Source organism: Rousettus aegyptiacus, unplaced genomic scaffold, assembly GCF_014176215.1.
Source record: "Rousettus aegyptiacus isolate mRouAeg1 unplaced genomic scaffold, mRouAeg1.p scaffold_m13_p_16, whole genome shotgun sequence".
Classification (NCBI taxonomy): domain Eukaryota; kingdom Metazoa; phylum Chordata; class Mammalia; order Chiroptera; family Pteropodidae; genus Rousettus; species Rousettus aegyptiacus.
Window position 1 is genome coordinate 50951856 of NW_023416291.1, and position 22142 is coordinate 50973997.

The 22142-nt window shown below is 47.5% G+C and overlaps 1 protein-coding gene across 11 annotated transcripts in view; it reads right to left on the minus strand.

Annotated features, from left to right (window-relative positions):
* Nucleotides 1–22142, minus strand: part of FNIP2 (folliculin interacting protein 2) — an 87421-nt gene that overhangs the window by 33221 nt on the left and 32058 nt on the right. For 4 of the 11 annotated variants that reach the window (XM_036234013.1, XM_036234007.1, XM_036234009.1 and 1 more), the window contains exons 2-7: nucleotides 8340–8466; nucleotides 5467–5604; nucleotides 2994–3094; nucleotides 2820–2891; nucleotides 1287–1387; nucleotides 999–1085 (exon numbers count right to left, since the gene is read on the minus strand). In XM_036234013.1, coding sequence (XP_036089906.1) covers nucleotides 999–1085; nucleotides 1287–1387; nucleotides 2820–2891; nucleotides 2994–3094; nucleotides 5467–5604; nucleotides 8340–8360 — 520 coding nt within the window. In that variant the 5' untranslated portion in view covers nucleotides 8361–8466. Of the gene's footprint in view, nucleotides 1–998; nucleotides 1086–1286; nucleotides 1388–2819; nucleotides 2892–2993; nucleotides 3095–5466; nucleotides 5605–8339; nucleotides 8467–12587; nucleotides 12933–17527; nucleotides 17562–20404; nucleotides 20570–21880; nucleotides 22084–22142 lie in introns of all 11 variants that reach the window. The other 7 variants (XM_036234003.1, XM_036234006.1, XM_036234005.1 and 4 more) reach the window with 6 other exon arrangements.

Below are 22142 nucleotides of genomic sequence, written 5' to 3' on the forward strand. Positions count from 1 at the left end.
CATAGACACACATGTTATTGTAGAGTTACTTAGAGAAAAACTCATGTCCTGGCATGAATTTCAGAAAACGCTAAAGTATTACAGACTTTCAAGAATGTTTCAGATTGATCTACACTGTGTACTTATTGAGCCAGAGGACAGATGACATTTTGCTATGTCAGCTTGAAGCCCAGGGCCCCGCCTGATGATTACGCTTGCCAGCTACTTCTTGAAGCATGCTCATTCTCACGATTTTAAGGAGCACATAGAAACATGCTATCCTCACTCTTAAGGAGCGGGGGAGGGTGTCATTTTCATTAGGGTATCAGTTAACCGTGGCGCTCAGCACATTTCAGGCCACAAAGACGAACAGAATGCCATCTGCCGTAAACGCCACCCGTAATGTTAGTGATGCGGGGTCCCCGCACTTGTTAGTCATGCCAGGCCACAGGAGACATTCAATAGCCTTAGCCAGAAAGCCAATTAAACATCAGATGTTACCTGCCCAGAGGGACCGAGATGATTACACCTGTAAAGAACCTAGAAACTGCATTTAAACTACTTAACAGAGAGAGAGAGAGAGAGAGAGAGAGAGAGAGAGAGAGAGAGAGATTACAGGTGTGTGTTTTCCATGCTCTCGTTAGAGTGACTTTTGAAGAAGCTGTGCAGGTAGGATGCAGGTGAATAAATTGATGAATGAAACCATGGCAAAGGGAAAAGGTTCATAGCAGCAGAAGAGGCCTAGGAAAACCAGAAAGTATAATCCTCTTAGAAACACTAAGGGCTCATTGCAGACCAAAATCAGCTTACCCTGGGGCATTATCAAAGACATTTACAATAGAGGTTCCTCGTTGGGATATTCAAAACACCAGGAACTTGGCTGCATTTGAAACTCCTATCTCCAGAGCCCCTTGGATTTCTAGCGAGGCACCAAATAGGATTTTTTTTTTTTCTAAGAACCAGCACAGGATTTATTAACGTGTGTGGGGGTCACACCGCACTCAGCATTCCACACAAACCTGCGAAGAAGGAAGCGCTCCGGGTGAGCCGGAGAGGTCCTCCTTCCGCCAGCCCCTGCAGCTTGCTGCTGCAAGCCTGCAGCAGACCTAGGGACAGACACACACGGAGGAGGGCGGACAACGTACACACACACACGAAAAAAAAAAAATAAACACGGATTAAAGATAATGCGAAATAAAACAAAAAAAAACCCACACAAAACAACACAACAAGCTCAAATAAAGCAAAGCGTACACCAGCGACAGAGGCATTCAGAAGGAAAGAGCCCATTCGTGTGGCCACGTTACCTAGGTTACTTCCAGTGCGACAAGGACCCAGGTTATTCTGGTTTGTGTTCAGTCTCCCCAGATTGGGATCCTGGTTGATGTACTCAAAGCTGTCTTGCAAGCTAAATCCAGAGCGGGGAAGGAATGAGGAGAGAGAAGAAAAATGTCGAGAGATGAATAAAGCTGTATTCCTAACGGACTCTCCGACACAGACAGCTTATCGGTTGCTCGTTATGCATTCAGTCATTTCTTTATACACAAATACAGCCTCACATCTTCCCTACCAGAGGGAATTACCCTGGAGGGGGATTTGTTGGAGAAAAAGACAAGAGAAGCTTGTGGGGGGTAGTTCAACCTATAAAAGTCAACAGAGCTTTCCGGACAGTTTCACATTGCGTAATGGGATACCAAAGTCCACACATTTTGATTCAGTGCCTGACACCTAGGATCTTGCAATTAATCTCTAAGTTTTGCTTTAGCGACTGACCCCCAAGATGTTACTATAATTTTACAAAAACCTCCAAAGTGAAATTACTTTGGACTCGTAGTTAACATCTAAGAGCAATTTGACACCTTTTTTCGTGAGGAGGTCATAAAAGAAATTGATAATAATTCTAGAAGAGTTCAAGTTTAAAACACCTGAGGTGAGAATTCTCATAAACACGAATGTGCAGGAAACAGATTTTAATAATTTATTATATTTACTATAAGCAGACTGACTCAAAATGGTACCCAAACCTACAAAGGAATATATATTTAATTTACCAATATTATTTTAAAAAATAGCCTTCTCTTGAGCACTAAGAACGTTCTTTTAATTTATTGCAAACAATTTCTTTCAAACTTACTAACGTGTAACAAATGTCTCGTTAGTTTATTCGAGAAAAGAAATATATGAACTATTTCTGTTTGCAAAGTTCAAAATACATCAATGAATACGTGCCAGCATGAAAGTTAAGTTAGAGACGTCGGTATCCTTAGTCTACACAGAAGTATAAAATTAGAGGGAGAAAAAACTCAGGAGCAAAACTCAAAATCCTGCACGGCCCAAGCACCGACCGATCACAGACGCTACAGTGACCGAGACCGTCCATCCTGCCTCGCGGGCCCTCAGCGGCCTGGAAAAGCTCACTGGACTCCATCCCTTTAAAAATAAACGAACTGACAAGCATTAAGTTTTCAGTTCTTGTAAAGGATGAAACGATATTAAGCACCATAAATGCACTACCGCGGCCCCTCCTTTTTCCCCCTCCGCCTTCATTTTGATTCCCGAGAGAGGAAATCGTGGGGACGGCATTAAGAAAAGGCGGGGAACAGAGCGAGGCCCGGCGACCCCGAGAAGCAGTCATTCGGTCGCCTCCGAGGCCACCTGATAAAGTCGAAGGCCTCCTCACGCTCACTGCGAATAGAACAAGGGCCACTTTTAGGGTCCTTTTGTCAACGTGGACTCATCTCGCGTCTCCCTTCGAAACGCGCCACGGCCCTCCAAGACTTACTCTGTCTAGAAACAGCCACTTGTAAAAATGGGGGGCGGGTGGGAAGCCCCACACTTACTTATTCGTGCTCCCACAGAAGCTGCCCATTCTCGCGGAGAAGACTTTACTAATCATGAGCTGGGGAGGAGACCTGGAAGGAGGGAAAGAAGAGGGAGAAACGCATTTTTGAATCGGAGAGTCAGCATCGCCGGCCCATTTCTCACGAGGAGTAGAGAAGGAAGCCCGAACTCACCGTATGTAATGTATCTTCAAGGTGGAGCCTTTGTAACTCATCGCGACTGAGCCGAACATCATCTCCCCAAGCATGTTGACGTCGGAAGCTGGTCTCGTGTACTGCCCCACGTGAAATAAACCGCAATCGAAGTTAGCGTGTGGCACACGACACGATGCCCAATGCAATAGAAAACGGTATTTATGAGTCTCGGGGCCTCTCCTTCGCTTAGTGGGTAATTAAAACTATTTTTCAAAGCAGCCATTGATCCTTTTACCATCTTAATCTATATGGGCGATTGCCTACTTTTCCCCGAATGATTACTAATGTTCACAACCTCTTTACACACAACCTCTTCGTACAGGATCCAAGTGTCTCCTCAGAGTTCACTTTCAATCTTTGTCATGAGAAACAAACATTTTCATGATCTTCGTTTATAAACTCTGGATAGAAAGAATAGGTTCTGAAAGAAACGGGGTAACTAACTATTCTCTTGCGACTAAGAACGCATCTTAAGGGGGAAAAAAAAAATATGCTCGGGTAGCATTCAAGCCAATAATGAACGCTGCTGAACAAAACGCCAGTTCGTGCAGGCAGGGGTTTGCGAGGGTCCAAACGGTAACGGACAATCTGGTGCCACTAAAGTTTCACAAAAATATTTTAACAATATTGGACAATCCTAGCTTCTGACCAGTCTTTCTCACCCCTTCTGTCGTCCAAAAGGGTGCACTGCCCGCCCACCATCTCTCTGTCTCTCTCTGTCTCTGTCTCTCTGTCTCTGTCTCTCTGTCTCTCTGTCTCTGTCTCTCTCTGTCTCTCTCTCTCTCTCTCTCTCTCTCTCTCTCGGATGACCTCTGCCTCCCTGTCAATCCAAAGGGCGCTTTCCGGTTTGCTTTCTTACAGGTCTCTAAGACTATCTGACGCTCTTCATCACCCTCCTTCCGAATCTCTCCTTTCCCACATCATCCCTTGAACAAGGGCTGGTCCTCAGAGGGCTCCCGTACCCCTGTCCGCATTCTCCAACCCTCTGACTTTGGTTATTCTTTGCACAGACGTGACCCCCACATCTCGATCGCCGGGCCTGGACCTCTCCTGGACGTCTGGCGTCCTGTATCTAAATGCACCCACTCACACGTCATGACATTTGAATGCCACGCACGTGCGGTGACCAGTGGACGGGGACACTGGATGCAGGATTCTAAGCACCTGTTCTGCGCGCCGGCGACACACTGACTAGCAGGCTGCCTACCACCCCCGCACGGCTTGACCGAAACAAAACAAGCACCGCCCTGTGACCCGGCCCACCGGCCAAGACTCTCTGCTAGTCGGCTTCACGGCCAAGCAGAAACATGGGAATCATCCTTAACATTCGCGTCTCAATTTTTCAACTCCAAAGACACACGCACGCACACTCACTGGCACGTGTTTGCAGAGGAGCGAAGACACACGAATCTCTCACCCTCATGTACCGAGCTCTCTTCTGTGGTCCCAGCTCACACCGACCTTCTCTCACCAAACGCAGACAAAAAAAGCCAACCAGCCTTCACGGTCCTTACCGATAACTTCCCCCGCTCCATGCCTCATCCTGCTTTTATGTGGGGTCCAAGGTCCACATACCAACTATGATTCTCAACTAGCTGACGATTTCACTCTATGCTTTTTTTTTTTTTTTTTTTGACCCACAAACTGCTTTAAGGCTGGGAGCACAGATCCTGGCCAGGAAATTAACAAAGTTCCATAGATCCGGGGTCGCTGGTCATTTCCTTGCCTTTGTTTTTCAAGCACCATGACAGAAAAAATTCTACATGGGTCCAAAAGAAAAATGTTGATATGTCCTCCATCGATTAGTAACTCTTCTGCTAGTCAACATTTATGAAACATTTATTCTCTTGTATCTACTTAGCTAATATGTCTCAACGACCCTAATTCCTATCCTCTGTGACCTTACACACACACACACACACACACACACGCACACACACACACACACGCACAGCATAAAAAATGCTACCAGCCCTCCATTCTTCACACTCAAGTTAGGTCTTGCCGTTTCTTTCTTCTACACAAGGATTTCTTCCTCCTCTGCTGATAAGGGCTATTTTCTCAGGATGCCCACATACATTCCTGGAATCCTTAAGAGTTCTTCTCATGACAAAATCAAAAAATACGTGTTGATAACAAAACTGAAAAATACATGTTAATTAATCTGCTTCTGACCTCGAAGGCAGCACAAGACAGTTCGCCGTATGGGCAATATTCCTTCCTCGTTTGCTATGTATTATACTGGATCGTCTCTGCTCGATTATAGTTTTTACCAAGAGATCAAAGCCACAGTGTGAGGCCGGCACTGACAGGAAGCATTTAAGAGCACGTTCTATAAGACGTATTCTCGGATTCCTGGAGTAGAAGAACCCCCTCGCAGGCTTTATTCCTCGGAAAGAAATTACAGTCAACGACCTCAGCCCTCCGGGGTGTTCCACACGGAAGGTCTTACCTGGTACTTAGGAAGCTGATCCTTGGCGTGAGGTAACGATCCCCCAGAGGAACTATGGGAAGAGATGCTGCTGTCGCTGCTGCTACTGCTTGCCTGACGGCACTTGGCTGACATTTTAACAGGGACATCCTCTGTTTCCTGGGTTAAAAGAAACGGGCAAGGTAAAGTCCTGCTAAATGCATCAGGCCTCCTCGATACGGGTCCTTTATGAAAACACGTGTCACGCTGTGCCCAAGTAGCACAGGAAGCCAGAAGCTTTTATTTTTCTTTCAATGGGGACAAAAAATGTGGTCCCCGAGAGTGTATAACATTGCGGGGGCGGGGAGAATGCCGAAGAAGAGAACGAGGAAGGAGGTGGGGAGTCACACGTGAACACTTTATTCTCCTTAAACGATGCGACTGCTATTTACATCTCCATTCACGTTTTAAAATCATCGATGAGCTCTGATCTGTTTTCATTATTAGAAGACGTTTAGCACTATCTAGGCGTGATCTCTAAAACTGATGAGAAAAACATTGCTTCGACCCTAAACGTTTACCAAGTACATGAAACTAGGAAAGCAAAGCTCCTGATGCGGAAAAAACAAAACAAAAACCCCGGGCTTGCCTTGTTCATGACACACCTCCCCTTCCGATCTCCCTTCGCAAGACAACGGGGAAGAAAATCACGAGTTTAGGTTTGCGAAAGAGGAAGCCCAAGCTCGGAAACAGGAGCTTACAGCAAATCACACAGCATGTGACGGAAACTGGCCCTGCAGAGGTTACGGGTAACAGAAAGTGATCTGCGGCACGGGCCCCGAGTAGAGCTCCCTGCTAATGCTTATGACATACAGGTACACAGGTACACCTGCGGTGATTTCTCCCTTCCTCCCACGGAAGCAGCCTGTGTCCTCTGCACTCATCTGTTGCTGCCGCAAGTCTCATCTGCTTTTCTTTCTCTGTGTGCAGCTTCGGCTTGGGAAAACGTGAATGCAACCGCGGCTTATCTAATCTCCAATGTGACAGTCACACTGGCGGTCGAAGGCCAGTGCCTGCGGGTCATGTGCTCGATACAAACTCATGGTGCTTTGTGCTTGCCAAGGGGGTGGGGGTGGGGGTGGGGAGGGCTGAAAATGGGTAAAGAATGCAAGGAAAACGCAAACTGGGCGGGCCCATGACGGTCCTCCCTGCAGCGACGGCTTTCAAAGGGCTACGCGGTGATTCCCGAGCACGTGGCGACCCCTTCACACCCTCTTCAGATCGAGCTGTTACTTCATCCCACTTACGCCGGAAACACAGCCCCGCAGAGAGCCCAAAGTGACGTGAAGTCCGCACCTGCGTCACAGACGGCTAAGACCCGTGGGCGGGGGTACCACATTCTCGGCAGCCTGTAATTGGAGACAGCGCCTGGTACAGTCGGTAGAGCCCCGACCGGACTCCTTCTGTAGCCTTGGACAGGTTGCAAAGCCCCCTGGACCGCGATGCCTTTTGGATGAAGTGAGAGCTTCAGAGAAACTTACGTTCCAGACTCCAGTACCATCAAGACTCTGATGTACTAACGCTCCCGGCTGCATTTTGAAACCGGTGAGAAGTTTTTCCTCTCCACCTGTTTCTACCATCAGGGGCCCTCGCGGATGGAGTGTGGGTGTTCCCCTAAACCATCTGTGCGAGGCCTTCGGGGAAGCAGGAAATGATGTGGGAGATAAAGAGAGGTCACGTCCTGTCCACCGAACAAAGGGTCAGGTGTCGGCTCACCTAAACCTCACTACGCATCTACCGTTAGAGCCCACAGATGAATCACCTGAGATGTCAAGTCTCCATGGCCCCCCCACCCCCCAACCTACCTAGCAAGCCCAGCAAGTACTGTAATGATTAGCTACCTGGCAGACTTCCACTTTCAAGAACCCTGGAATCCACCCAGCATCCCTGCCTCTCACCAAAGACTTCCTTCCTGCAGAACAATCCTTATCAAAAGCAGGAAAACAGCCCATTGGCTCCGATGGGACAAAGACCACGATACAAACTATTCACTGACTTTATACTTAGCTACACATTACGTAAAGTGCCAGAGTTTGGTCAGTATAGGACGCAAACTTATGGAACATAAAAAGAGTTGATATGCATGGATTTCTTTAATTTCCAGACAGCCAAATAACGATAGAAAAGAGAACGATGAAAGGCCTACAGGTAACAACTCAAAGTGCCCCGGACGGACGTCCAGAAGCCTCAGACAGGCCCAGACTCTGCTCCGCGCCTGACACGTCACGTTGCTGTTCCTCTGCTGGCTCCAAGACATCGAGATCTGCTCCGTCCTCACGGACACTGTCCCCCAAACCTCACCCCACAACGCCTCCACCACCCCCCTGCCGTCCGCTGAGGAAAGGAAGTAAGCCAAAGCTTCCTTGGCCAGACGGCTTCGAGAAGCACTCCCTCCTGAAGATGGCACTGGGCGTCAGCATCCCGAAGCCCGACTCTGAGGAACACGCCGGAATCCCGTTTAACCCAGTGCTCGGCAATACGACCTGTAAGGAAATATGAGACGGAACGATCTGTCCGCTTCCCTCTGGGCCAGCGCTTTATGAATGTAGTATCCTCGGATTCCCCGTGACATGGCGCGTGTCTGGCGACAAAGTCGCGCCAGATAGCCATGCGCCGACCCACACACTCGCCTCCAGCAGGGTTTACGGTGCCTGCTCAGCGCTCGTCACGACGGCGTGCCAACGGCCTCACCGGCGAGGGTGCGTGCGCCCCTTCTGCACTGCTCATGGCAGTGCACGATGGAGCGCAAAGAGACAATTACGGAGCAATACGTGATTGATCAGACGGGTGCTTAAAAAGGCCCAAACAGACAGACAAACGAACAAAAAAGACGAGAGCGAGTCCGGATTTCGTACCTGAGTCGCCACCTCTTCCATCGTGTGAACGGCTTTAGAATCGAACAAGACTTGTCTGCCTCTCCTTTCACAGTCCTGGTAAACTATCAGGCGAATCTCGTCCAGGTCAAACTCTGAACAGGACCAACTGCGGATCAGAAAGGGAGAGAGAAGTTACGAGCCCTGAGACACCGTGAGAGGAGTTCCCCAGCCGCGGGGCCCGTAGGCACCTTCGGAAGATCACAGAGGTGCAGACGGTGGTCCCTTCGGACCCGGGGCGGACGGCCTCGTCTTTGGACTCCCATAGGCCACACCAATACAACCAGCGTCCAGGACAAAGGTCGGGAAGACCACTTTGAATAATAAATCACTGCGGAGAAAGCTGCTCCTTCCGAAGCTACCTTGGCCAAGGAAGACAGCCAGAAATCGCAGGGGAGTGTGGGGAGAGCTACGTTTGGATGTCTGGGTTCTGGTCAAGGAGGGTCGCTGGGCAGGGAACCATCCGGAGCAAGTCAATAGAGCCTTGTCTCCTCCTTTCCCACCCGGCCAAGCTCAGGTCCAACGGAGAGGAATGAACTATCTTAAAATGCAGTGTTGCCTTCTATGAAGGCTGGCTCTGATACAGGTGTTTTGAAAACCAACCGCATCACTACACGGCGTCTGAACGGCTAGAAGACCTGAAGGAAGGTGGCTCGTGCGTCAAGGAAACCGAAAGCCGCCGGGATCAAACTGCTGTAAACACAGGCTGGATCCCGAGTAATAAAGGAAATCGGAACGTGAGAGCCGCAGAAAGGGCGCTCGTTTAAAATGCACGGCTTCCGACGTACTCAGCTATTACTCTGTCCATCCATTCGACACGTATTGGAGCGCCTACTATGTTCCAAGAACTGCGGTTGGCGTTAGAAGATTCAGCAGTTTAATGAACTCAACGGACTTGGTCCCCACACCCGTGTGGTGAATGCTGGGCCGATAATCACAAATAAATGCCTAACTCCAGACTATCCTAGTGAGAAAAGGAAATCCCTAAGGACTTAAGGAAGTGATATTTAAACAGAACTTGAAGAAGGAAGAGTTAAAGAAATAAGAGCGCAATAGGAAGGGGTGGGGGACGTGGTAAGATCTAAGACCGATGTGTCAGAGGGAAAAAAAAAATAGCCTGAGGTTGAGAGAAAGAGAGAGCTCCGAAGGCAGCCAGGAAGGCAGGCAGGGGCCGGGATCATGCCCTAAGCGCAAGGAGAAGCCAAGGTAAACACAGGTTGATAAACTCAGGTCTAAACTCTTCTTAAAAGCTCACTGTGGCTGCTCTAAAGAAAACAGGGGACAGATTAAGACGGGAAGCAGGATGTTGGCAGAGAGCGCATTCTGTGTTCAGGCCCTTCGTGGGGCAGGCTGCGGTGAGGGTGGCGGAGGTGGAGGAGAGGTGAGGCACTCTGCAGGGTGTTCAGGGGCCGGAGTGATGAGAGTTCGTGGCGGCCTGGGTGGGTGCCCGAGGCGGAGAGGGGTGCTCACTGCTTCGCGGCCGCCGGAAGAGGATGGAGAGTGGATGATTAGACGAGGGAAGCAGACTGTAAAACTGAGAGCCAGTGTAACTGGATTGTTAAGCTTCGACTTCTCCACCAGCAGGGCGGCAACGTCCGTGCCCACCCTGCGGAGAGGCTGCGGGAATGAAACGAAATACGCAAAGTGCCACACGCGCACACACACACACACCGACAGACACGCACGCACACACAGACACACACACACACGACACACACGCACACACCGACACACACCGACAGACACACACGCACACAGACACACACTGACAGACACACACGCACACAGACACACACACACACACACCGACACACACACACACACACCGACAGACACACACGCACACACAGACACACACACACCGACCCGAAGCCACACAGACGACCACACCGTACAGTACCACACACCGCACACCAGGACACACACAGACACACACACACCGACAGACACACACGCACACAGACACACACCGACAGACACACACGCACACAGACACACACACACACACACCGACACACACGCACACGCACACACACCGACAGACACACACGCACACAGACACACACCGACAGACACACACGCACACAGACACACACCGACAGACACACACGCACACAGACACACACCGACAGACACACACGCACACACAGACACACACACACACAGACACACACACAGTGTTTGACCCAGCAATGCTACCTGCAGGAACTCATCCTACGCATCCGTTTGCACGGGTCCAGAGGGATAACGTACAAAAAAGGTATTCCCTGCCGCCCCGCTGGGAACAGAAAAGGCCTGGAAGCACCTGTCAACGCGAGATGGTTAAACACCTTCTGGTCCTAACACACAGAGGAGCGCTGCGTGGCTCCCCCGGCAAACGAGGGAGCGCTTTATGTCATGATGGCGTGAGCCCTAGTGCGCGCTTTTAACGGGGAGGAGGTGCGGAACGCCGTGCTGGCAGGCTCCCACGTGCATTTGCAAAAGGAGACCATCCCGGGTTTTGTGATGTATGCACGAAGTCTCTCCAGAAAGATACGGCAGCAGGAAGCGGTAAGACCGGTTGTCTCCGGAGTAGGAGGCTGGGTCGCAGAGGAAGAGACGTGAGCAGACTGCGCTCCGCATCCTTCGCGGGGCACGGAGAAGGGCCTTCTCCACGCCGCCTAACGCACCTCTGACGGAACGGCATGGTGAGGGAGAGTCTAGACCCTGTAGCCAGGCACACGGGAGTCAAGGCCCGGCTTCGCTGAGCTACCCAAACTCTTTGTTCCTTGGCATTCTCATCTGGAAAACGGGGATAATAAACAGTCCCTGTCTCCCAAGCCTTGTTTTAAGGATTAAATGTAAAATGCTTACCATAGAGCCAGGCACACAGAGTGCCGTCAGTACTAACTAAGGCTTTGTGTCTTTTGAGTACTGAACTATATGACTGTCCTCTTATTAAAATATTTACCAACATGTAATATACAGTACATATTAAAAATAAAAATAAACAATGGAACAGGAATACGACAGGACCACCCTATATATATTTTTTTAATCCATCAGAGAGTCTATTCTTGTCTTAAAAACAAACAACCTTAATGACTGTCTGCTTTAAGAGGCTTCTTGGTAGCTGAAGCCTGAGGCCGTGGGTGAACTCCTACAGAGGAACCACCTTAATGAATTCAAGGAATTCAGATTCGGTCTCAAATATGTAGTTTTGGCTTTAGACAATGACATTTACTGAGCTTTCTTTTTTCTCTGGATCTACCCCCATTTTCCTGCCCTTCTTCATTCCCTGCCTCACCCAAAGACAGGACAAAGTTCCTAAAAAAAAAAAAAAAAATCCCTCTTCTCATTTATTGAACCTACTGATGGCTTTGAGTTTGTTATTGCTGTCCTAGTACTGTAGCAAACCTGATTTCCATCATATGAAATAACCGCCCTTTTTTTTTTTAACTGCATAATCTCACAGAGCCTAGAGACACTAGTTCCAGAAGGTCTGATGTTTGCTGGAGAAAGGTGACGGTTATCACTGCTGCACTGCACCTATACCAATGATTAATTGCCTGACGTTTTGGAGTCTACCAAACGCTTTTACAGAATTCACCTGAGTTGACCTGAAATGTCCTGTGAGAGCCAGCATTACACAATCGGCTTCACACGGAGGTGAGGTGAGGTTAGGTTAGGTTATAACCAGTAAGCGGCGAAGTCAGGACTCAGACCAATGTCTCCTGACTCTGTGCTCTTCAGACTCTCCCCACACTGTCCCCTGAACACGACTAGCAAACAGAGTGAGGCTGACACCCTCTGCATTCCAGGAACCTCCCTCTGCGTATCCTTCTGACATGTAAAAAACAGGCCGCGTTAGGGAAAAAAAAAAAAAAATTCTGGTGATATAATGTTAAGACTGAAAAGCGGAGCACCAAATTATGCAAACAGCGTGGCCTCAACTATCCAAAAAAAGTGATCAACCACTTTTTAAAAAGTTCACGAAAATTTCGCAGCTCATAACACAAAGAATTAATCTTCCTAATACATCAAGAGCAACCAGAAATCGATAAAGAAAAAGACTTGGCAAGCCCAGGGAAAAGTGGACAATGGATTCAGAGAGTTCACAGAAAAAAAAAAAAAAAAAAAACACGTGATAAGATGCTACACCTCACTGTTAAGAAAAAAATCTCTCCTGATCATATTTTTTTAGGAGGCAATCTAAACTATGAAAGGTATTAAGAGCTGGGGCCTCCTTACCTTTGCTTCCGGTCTCCAACAAGCAGAGGCACAATCCTGATGAGTGTTAACACCCAAAGAATGAGTTCTGATGGGCAAATTTCCCTGTGTTTGTGGGCGTTTCTCTGTCTGCGGAACACACACATTCCGATCTCATCCTCCTCAGCTCCTCAACATCGACGTTTACAGGGACAAGCCCCTCCTGTGGCCAGGCCCGTGGGGGGTCCTCGGCAGCTGAGACGAGGTGCGTGAACTGGTCTAATTTTGAGGTTATTAGGCTCCTTGTGGTTACAGCTACCTGACCAATTTCTATCTCTCAATTGTCAAAGTCCGTTGGGGAAGAAAAATGGGTCTCCTTCAAATTTCCTACAAGGAAAATTCCCTCCGAAGAAGACGGAGAGATGTGAACAAAAATTAGATTTTATTCTCTACATCCCAACAGCATTATAACTGAAAACCTGAATACCTACTTACTGGCAGAACACACCCTAATGTTTGAAGCCATTTAAGGAAATACTGCAAAATCATTAAAAATTGTTTTCAAAAACAATTTAATGACATAGGGAAAACATTACGGTATTATACTGAGTGAAAAGGCATTTTCTATAGCTTGATGTACAAATAATTCAGTTAATACAATGCAGCTAATATCCACGTACCAAAAAAGGACTGCAAGGAAATCAACGAAAGTGTTCATAACGGCAGTAAAATTTGTATGACAGCATTATGGGTGATTCGGGTTTTCATTTCTATTTTATACATGCTTGCATTTTCCAAAAATTTTGTAATAAAATGGTATCATCTTGATAATCAAAAAAAAAAATATTTAAGAGAAATCTTAAAAACAAGTTTAGTAATAATATAAAAAATGGAGGTATTTAAAAAGAAAAGGGGAAAGTAGCTTGCTTGACATGATGCAGCCATGCTTTGAAAAAAAAAAACCTGTTAATATATATTTAAAATATTTCATATACCAGGAATTAACAAACGGAATTTAAAATTAAAAACACGATATCATTCCTATTAGCGCCCCCAAAAATGCTTTAATATAAATCTAACAAAATGTGTACAAGAGCTGTATGAGGAAAACTACAAAACCATGATTAAAAAAAACAAAAGAGTGAATAAATGGAGAAACAGCCCAGGTTCACGGATAGAAAGGCTCAAGCTATCACTTCTTCCTACCTTGATCGATAGCTTCAACGCGATCACAGTCAAAAATCCCAGCAAGCTATTTTGAGAATATCAGCAAACTGATTCTAAAGTTTATCTGGAGAGGACAAGGACCAGAACAGCCACCAGCCACAATACCGAAGAAGCAGCGAGCAAAGCTGGAAGACTGAACCTACCCAGCTTCAGGACTTACAATAAAGTCACAGTAGGCAACGCAACGTGGTTTTGCCGAAAGAATGCGGGTCTGCAGAAAAGAACAGAGATTCACTTAAAAGAAACAGATTCACATAGTCAACAAACAGTACTGCAACAACAACAAAAGAAAAGAAAGAAAGAAAGAAAGAAAGAAAGAAAGAAGGAAGGAAGGAAGGAAGGAAGGAAGGAAGGAAGGAAGGAAGGAAGGAAGGAAGGAAGGAAGGAAGGAAGGAAGGGAAAGACAGGAATCTCAACACAAACCAGAAATCCTTCACAAAAAGTTAACTCAGAATGGATCAGTGGCCTAAATGTAAAATGCCAAACTATAAAACCCCAAGAACATAACATAGGGGGAAATCCAGGTGCTCTTTGCTGATGATAACACCAAAGTTTCAGGCCGGGAAAGAAATCATTGATAAGCTGGGCTCCATTAAAATTAAAAAGTTTCGCTCTGTGAAAGACAGCGCTAGAAGAATGAGAAGACACCCACACACTGGGAGAAAATATTCGGAAAAGACATAAAAGACTGGTGTTCGAAATACGTAAAGAAATCATAAAACTCGACGGTAAGAAAAAGAACAATCCATTAAAAAATGGGGAAAAGGTCTGAACGGACACCTCAGAAAAAGAGATACATAGATGGTAAGTAAGTATTTAAAAAAGATGTCGCACATCATACGTCATTAGAGAAATGCACATCAAAACAGCGAGATACCACTACACACCTATTAGAATGACCAAAATCCAGAATACTGACAAAACCAAATACCGACAAGAATGTGGACTAAAGAGGATTGTCTTTCATTGCAGACAGGAAAGCAGAAACAGCACAGCCACTTTGGAGTATTTGGCAGTTTCTTACAAAATGAAACAAGCTCTTATCTTGGGATCCAGCCATTACACTCAAGAAGTAAAACTCAGGTCCACACAAAGACCTGCACAGGGAGGTTTACACAGCTTTATTCCTAACTGTCAAAACTTCAGAGCAACCCAGATGTCCTTCGGTAGGTGGATGGATACATGGACTGTGGAATATTATTCGGTGCCAAACAGAAATGAGTTATTAAGCCACAAAAAGACATGTGGGAACCTTTAGTGCATGTCACGAAGGGAAAGAAGCAAATCAGAAAAGGCTACATGTTGCGTGATTCCAACCAAAGGGCATCTATAAAAGGCAAACCTAGAGAGACAGTAAAAAAAAGATCAGTAGTTGCCCGGAGCGAGGGAGGCCCGAATAGGCGGGCGGAGCGCAGAGGAGTTTCAAGGCCGGGAAATGACGCTCTGTGACACTATGTCGATGGATACATTTCATGGTCAAAACCCACAGAATGTACAAGGCCAAGAAGGAACCCTAATGTAACCATGGTCTTTGGTGATAACGATGTGTCGATGCGGGAGGGCGGCACTTTGGCGTGGGATGTTGACAGGGAGGAGACAGGAACTCTGCGTTCTCTGCTCGGTTTTGCTGTGGACCTGAAACTGCTCTAAAAAAAAAAAATAATAATAATAATAATAATAATACAAGTCCATTTAAAAGGAAAACAATATTTCAATTTTTCCAGGGAACTTGTAAAATATAGAACCTTCCAGTAATCAGTGCTAGCCCTGAAGATGGGAACCAAGGAAGCATTATCTGAGCTTTGGGACACCCCAAGTCCGCGTCCCTGTTCAGCAGAGTCACAGGCCAGCTCCCCTTAGCCCCGTCCACTCGGCTGCAAAGGATGAGACCGGGCCTCCCGCGCGCCCCACGGCGCATGCCCAGGCCTCTCAGGTGCCATCCTTCTTCCCGACGGCGGGACAAGCGCTCTCTGAGTTCTCACTAAGGTACCATTTACAGCCCAGAGAGAACGAGGCTCGAGTACAAAGCCATGAGGTTCTAAGAACAGGAATTTTCGTTGGCAAGCAAGGGCCAGAGGGAGAGCCATCGGGGACAGGCGACTTCTACGTCCCTCTCAGGACCCCACGTGATAGCCCTGTCTGCTGACACACCTCGGCCCCACTCACATTTCCACAAAGGACCATTTAGTCTCTGCATCCGAATCATCTTTGTCCTGAGGCGACATTTCTCTTTTTCGGGTGTGGGGGGGGAACGGAGTTTGTCACCCCAAAAATACGCCTCTTTGGGATATTATTTTAAGCTGGTTACTTTTAAGAAGTGAAAGACTCAGGAAAAACCTTTGACCTTCTCCTCTCGCTATCGAAGAGAACTTAGACAAAGGACTTGGTCCGGGAAGGGGGCGATCATCACGGACAGCTCTGTTTCACCAGGACCTAGGTGTAGTAGGCAAGAACCTAGCAAAGGCCGTTTGACCAAAGTCCTCTTTCATGACGGCCGATCCGCATCTGCTTCCTGAACACGAATACCATTCATCTCCCTGAGAACTGCCTTATTTCCCCCTGAATTTTGAATGACATATACCTCATTTTCCTTAAATGCCTAGCATTTTCATGTTGGGGTGACTTTCCCGTGTGCCTACCTATTAAAATCGGATTTTCTCCTATTAATGCGCTGTGCGTCATTTGAATTATGTGGCCAGCCGGAATTCAGAAGGGCAGAAGGAAAAACCTTTTTCCTCCCCTACAGGCGCACACCGAGCCTGTTCCCGCCCTGGGCTTTCGGTACGTGTTCTTCCTCCTGCTGAAAACATGCTTCCTCAAATATCCACGTGGCTCGCTCCCTCACGGGAAAAGATTGCCACTGCTCACGACAAAACCACAAGTCCAGCATGGGGTCACTCGTGCTACCGCCCACACACTGAGCCCAGACTTCACGCCGCACCCGAATGCAGTTTCAGCCTTCTCCGGGAATGCAGCCTGAATCGGTCAGTCTGGAATTCCCTGGTCAGTCCCGATGAGGTAATCTCCCACGTGGGCGCCCTCCACCCTCCTTCTGAAGGATGCTGAGGCCATCTATCTGACAAGACACCTCCCCCGCGATGGACAGGAACCTGGCCTGACAAGCTCCTTTCTTCTCTTTGGATAATCGCTTTCTTGTCCTGCCCAGTTTCTGCCTATAAAAACCTGTCGTGTTTGTACAGCTTTGGGGGTTCCTGTCTAGTGGCTAGATGAAATGCTGCCTGATTCATGAATCGCCCGGTAAAGCCGATTAGATCTTCAGACGTACTTAACTGACTTCTCACAGCCCTGACATGGCCCTGACTCCCCCGACCGCCCAAGGTCTTCACATTCCTCTAACATCTTTGGGTCTCATCGGTCGCCCGGACAGTTACATGCCACCTCTCTGGAGGTTCCCGGACTTGACTCATCATTAGAATCACCCCCAGAAACTCTCTGCATTTGTTCGTTTGTTTGTTTAATCGACAAAGCTTCGCAGGCTCCACCGCCAGGAATTCGGGTTCGATGGCTCTGAAACGAAGCTCGGAAATCCACATTTTTAAAAACGCTTCCCATATGCGGGGATCACGGACCCGATCCACCACTTCCCTTTATCTTTTTACAGAAAAGAAAAGAGATACACAGAGAGATGGGCAACGTTCCCAAAGGCACAGTGAGCTCAGGGCAGAGAGGAACCCTCAGCTCATGAGATCGTGAAGGTGGAGAGGATGCTCAGATTAAAAATGCTTCTGCCATACCTGGTGCTGCGGTCTGAGTTCGTACTTGAGAGCGCTGAATTAAAAACAAAACAAAACAAAACAAAACAACAACAACAAAAAAAAAACTGGTAAGTGGAAAAATTAACCTAGCTCTACAAAGTAGTTTTCTTTCTTTCTTTCTTTCTTTCTTCTTTCTTTTTCTTTCTTTATTTCTTTCTTCTCTTTCTTTCCTTTTTTCCTTCTTTCCTTCTCTCTCTCTCTCTCTTTCTCTCTCTCACTTTTTCCTTTTTTACTTTTGCCTTAGGGCAGGCTATGGAACAGAAGTGAAGGGAAATCAATCACACAGTGAGAAAATCAACGGGATGTTAATTCACATCTGTTCTGTGAGGACCCGGGAGTAGTTTTTTTTCCTAAAACCTTTCTAAATTGATAAGAGAAGGATTAAACCCTTCAGGTTATCGCTGTGGACGGATGACCACGCGACACTCAACATCCCATACACACTTGGGATCCCACTGAAGGCGAAGGAAATGGCCAGGAACTTCGGTGACTCTAGAGCCCACAGGCTGGGCGCCCCGCGCTGGGCTCTGACGGGCGGCTACAGTCTTAGCTGAGTCGCAGGCAATGACTGCTCCCTCCCCCCAGGGGCCTGCTACATCATTGTTCAGCAGTTATTCAGCTTCTGTGACTATGACAATAAAAGGGCAGGGCTAAGCCACACCTGCCGCACAGCAGGAGTCACGGCAAGAGGACAGGGGACCGTGGGCTGGTGGGCTGGCCCGGGGCGTGTTCCGGCCCAGCAGACGGCTGGGCAGGCCCCTGAAGGAAAGGGCTTCCGATGCCTGGCCCGCGACTGGCCCTGGACCCGCCCTGCAGCAGCTCGCCGTGCCTTCTGCCCGGAACGCTGTCGTTCTGGACGCCGTCACGGCCACGACCAAACGAGCGCCTCACCCTGTCCTGTCTGCCCAGACAAAGGTGGGCGTCGGTTGTCACCGTCTGCGAAGCGAGTTCCCGCTCCATTTAGGGATGGGGAGCTCTGGACGCAGTCCGCAGTCATGCAAGGCAAGGAGGAGAGCCGGAGGGGGGAAAGAGCCCTCGGGGGGGGGGGATCGTTTTATAAAGCCCATAAATGTCTGACCAATGTTCCTATATTCCTGAAACTAATAAGACAAACGAGCGAACAAAGCTCCCCCATGAAGACTGCCCTGACTGAGTCCCGAGGAGAGATGCGGCCTCCGATGGAAAAGAAAAACGTTCTTCAACCCTAACTCGCTCACGACTTCGCAGCCGCCTCGGCCTCCACTGCACTCCTCCCCCGACGCCCTCGGTCGTCCTCGAACAACGCCTCGAAATCCCAACCAGCGACTGGTGGCCATGCTCTGCTAACGAGCCGAAGAAAACTCCTCATGGCGCCTCGGATCAGGGCAGGGCGGAGGAAGAGCTTGTGACAGCAACGCCCAGTGCATCTGAAGGAGACGCGCCCAGCGATTTGCGGCCTCCCTCTGAGGCCGTCGGGGAGCACGAGACTGTCAGCTGACCAGGGCTGGCCTCCTCCGGCTACCCACTTCACCCCACCTGGCCCCCGGCGGGTTCCCTAAGTCGTGTCCACGCGGAGCGCTTCTCACTCAGTGTTTGACACATTCTCGCCACCCCGACGACCTGCGTCAGACTTTCTTTTAACACTCTGTCCCGACATTCTTCGGAATTCGTGGGTCGGTGGCCCCAGCGTGCACCTCTCTCTGAATCTGTGACTGCTTTTGCGTTTTCCAGCCAGTGATCCTAACGACCGCAAATAAAAAGACTAGTAAAATCAAGGTCGGCTCGTCTCTGTGGACCAGTTTACTAGGGGTGAAACACACCCTGGGGTCTGTACTTGCTCAGCAAACACCACCAACAACCTATGGCTCTTTTTAGTAGAATCACTTCATCTGAACCGTAGATAAGTCAAATATCTACACTCATTGGTTCCTCCGCCCCTTCCACCCTGGCGACTCCGAAGCAGCCCAGAGAATCTCTTCCAAATTTCAAGCTATGAAACTTGAAGCACGATTGACTCTGAAGTGCTTTGTTTCGGTTCCTCTTCAACGCGCGTTGAGCGTGGGCTCTTTCAGACAAGGTCCTTTCACATTTTCTCTCGCCATTCAGAGAAGCGACGATTCGCAGATACATCCGGCGAGCACTCCCACGCTCCTTATATAAATAAACAGCCCTGGGGACTTACCTAATGGGCTGGGAAAGTTTAGAAAATCAACATACTGGTAGCTTTGCTGTGGCTGATATTTTAAGAAAAGACTGGAGGCGATTATTTGAAGGCTATACGATACACCCCGCATCATATTTCAGAGTTATCAGATGTGAACTGAGTTTTAACAATTTTTTTTTGGATCAGCCATTTCAAGATGCTGCATCGAATTCTAGGTTTTTGTTGATTCTGGTATTTTTGTGAAATAAACTGAACCCCGATATCTGTCATTCTAGATATGAAGGAAGATGGAAGTAAAGATACAGAGGACAAACTTCTATACTGAAATGTTTCATTCCACGTAAACCACAACTGGAAGATGAAAATGTTTCTTTCTGTGCTGAACTGTGTCAGTTTTACACTGTGGACAACTGTTAGGTGTCCGACATGACTCTACAGTATTTGTGGAATCTTTCTCTTCACCTTTGAATGACTGGAAAGTTACAAAGAGAGAGAGGAAGAAAAACGACTGTTGACCTTCGAATAATGTAGGGATAGGCAGCTGACCACCAGCACAGTTTAAAATCCGCAGTGAACTTAAGTTAGCCCCTCTGCATATGGGGACTCGCGATCATGAATCGAAAATATATTTAGTGCACTCCGCTCAAAAGGCCGCCTGAAACTGCTGATTTAAGACATCTCAGAGCAAAGAAGGAGTTAGAGGTCGAACCTACCTGCCACCTGACTTGGACAAACAGATAACTCGTGAGCATTCTGGAGCCAGATCCTTACAGTGCCAACTCCTGTCAATAATTCACTCCACCCTCGAGACGGACCCAAGTCTAAAGAGATTCTGGAAGCCAAACACGACGCTGCAAATAATGAATAAGGCTTCCAGGCTGTAGGAAGGGGAAGAGAAAGTGGGGGAGGGTTACCAAGACAACTGCTCCCACTAGGGATGGATTCTGATGAATCGACGAGCGTGTGTCACAGCTTTATTAGAATTCTTAAAAAAAAAAAAAAAAAAATCTCAGCATCGGAGAAGTAAATCCACAGAAGTTAAAATAAGGAAAGGAGATCACGGATCTGAACATGGTTTGTTAAGTTTTGTATTGTTTAAATAATTAGGATTCACCGAGGAATAGTAAGTTTACTGGGAGCGAGAGAACCAGAGGTGCGTACCAAAAACTTGAGGAATTTTTTTTAAGAACGTAGGTGTGGCCCCCAACATATTATTTTCTTATGTGGGCGCCTCCCCCACAGAAAGTCCCGATGCTACATCTTAGGCTCTCAGAGGAGGAAAGAACTTTTAAAATAGCCCAAACCAGCGACAAGCTTCACAGTTGAGAGCGAGACCCAGAAAAGCCAAGAGACAAACTCAGTGTTACCAGGCACCCGGGGATCCAGATCGGGAACCAGATAGAGGGAGTGTCGATCATTAATTAGTCTTTCCTTTCTCTCGGCTATCCTTTCTTGATAAGAAACAGATTAAAAACAGATAGGAATTCTTATCTGGCCATGGAGAACATATTTTTCTAATGTCCCACACCATTCATTACGTCTTCCTCTACAAATATACCTCTTGAATCGAGTGGACAGCATGTGACTCCACACTCATAATATGATTTCCACACTTCCCCCTAACTCTCCAATCGACTGCCCTTTCATACCAGAGTGAGCTATATGCTATTTTATTAAATTTCTACTAAAGAAAGACAAAGACTTATATGACAGAAACTATACCTTGGTTATTTTTAACCAACCAAGAAATAGAACTACGGGATAAAAAATGTATGAGGCGTGTTCATTTTGAGAGAAAACATCTATAAGGAAAAAAAAAAACATTTAAGCAAATGTAGAAACCTTTATACTAATTATTAGAACCAACGGTTAACCTTTGGCTCTCCTCACTATCTATCTACAAACGATTTTGAAATGAAATGCAATTGTCAAAGGATTTTTCCTTTTCGCTGACATGCGCCAAAATCCTTTACAAAGGACGTTTAAATTAAGAGTCGCTACTAATAAAATTAATGACTTCTTCCAAAATGAAATGAAATGAAAGAATATAGCAAGCAGCCTTTTCTTTCTGGATAAGCTCCCTTATTAAGATTACTTCATCGAAATCCCATCCTTCCAGAAGAGGAAGGCTAGGCTCCCCCTCACTGCGAAGCCTCCCGCCGGAAAAGCGCAACCGTCCGTCCACCTGCCTTTCAAGCTGTGACCATGGACCTGCTCCGGACTGCGACTCTTTTTCCTGATAACCACCGTGAATGGCATACAGTTCACGCCGCAGTACAGGACAAGGACGTGAGTGTGTCCTGCACACTGGCTCCAGGCGGAGGTGGTGACAGGTTGAGAAAGCAGACGGAATTACAACAGTCGCAAACAAATACCCGTGACTACACCTTTTCTACAAAAAAAAAAAAAAAGGGGGGGCTCACTTCTGCACACGAACCAACCATTCCCCAC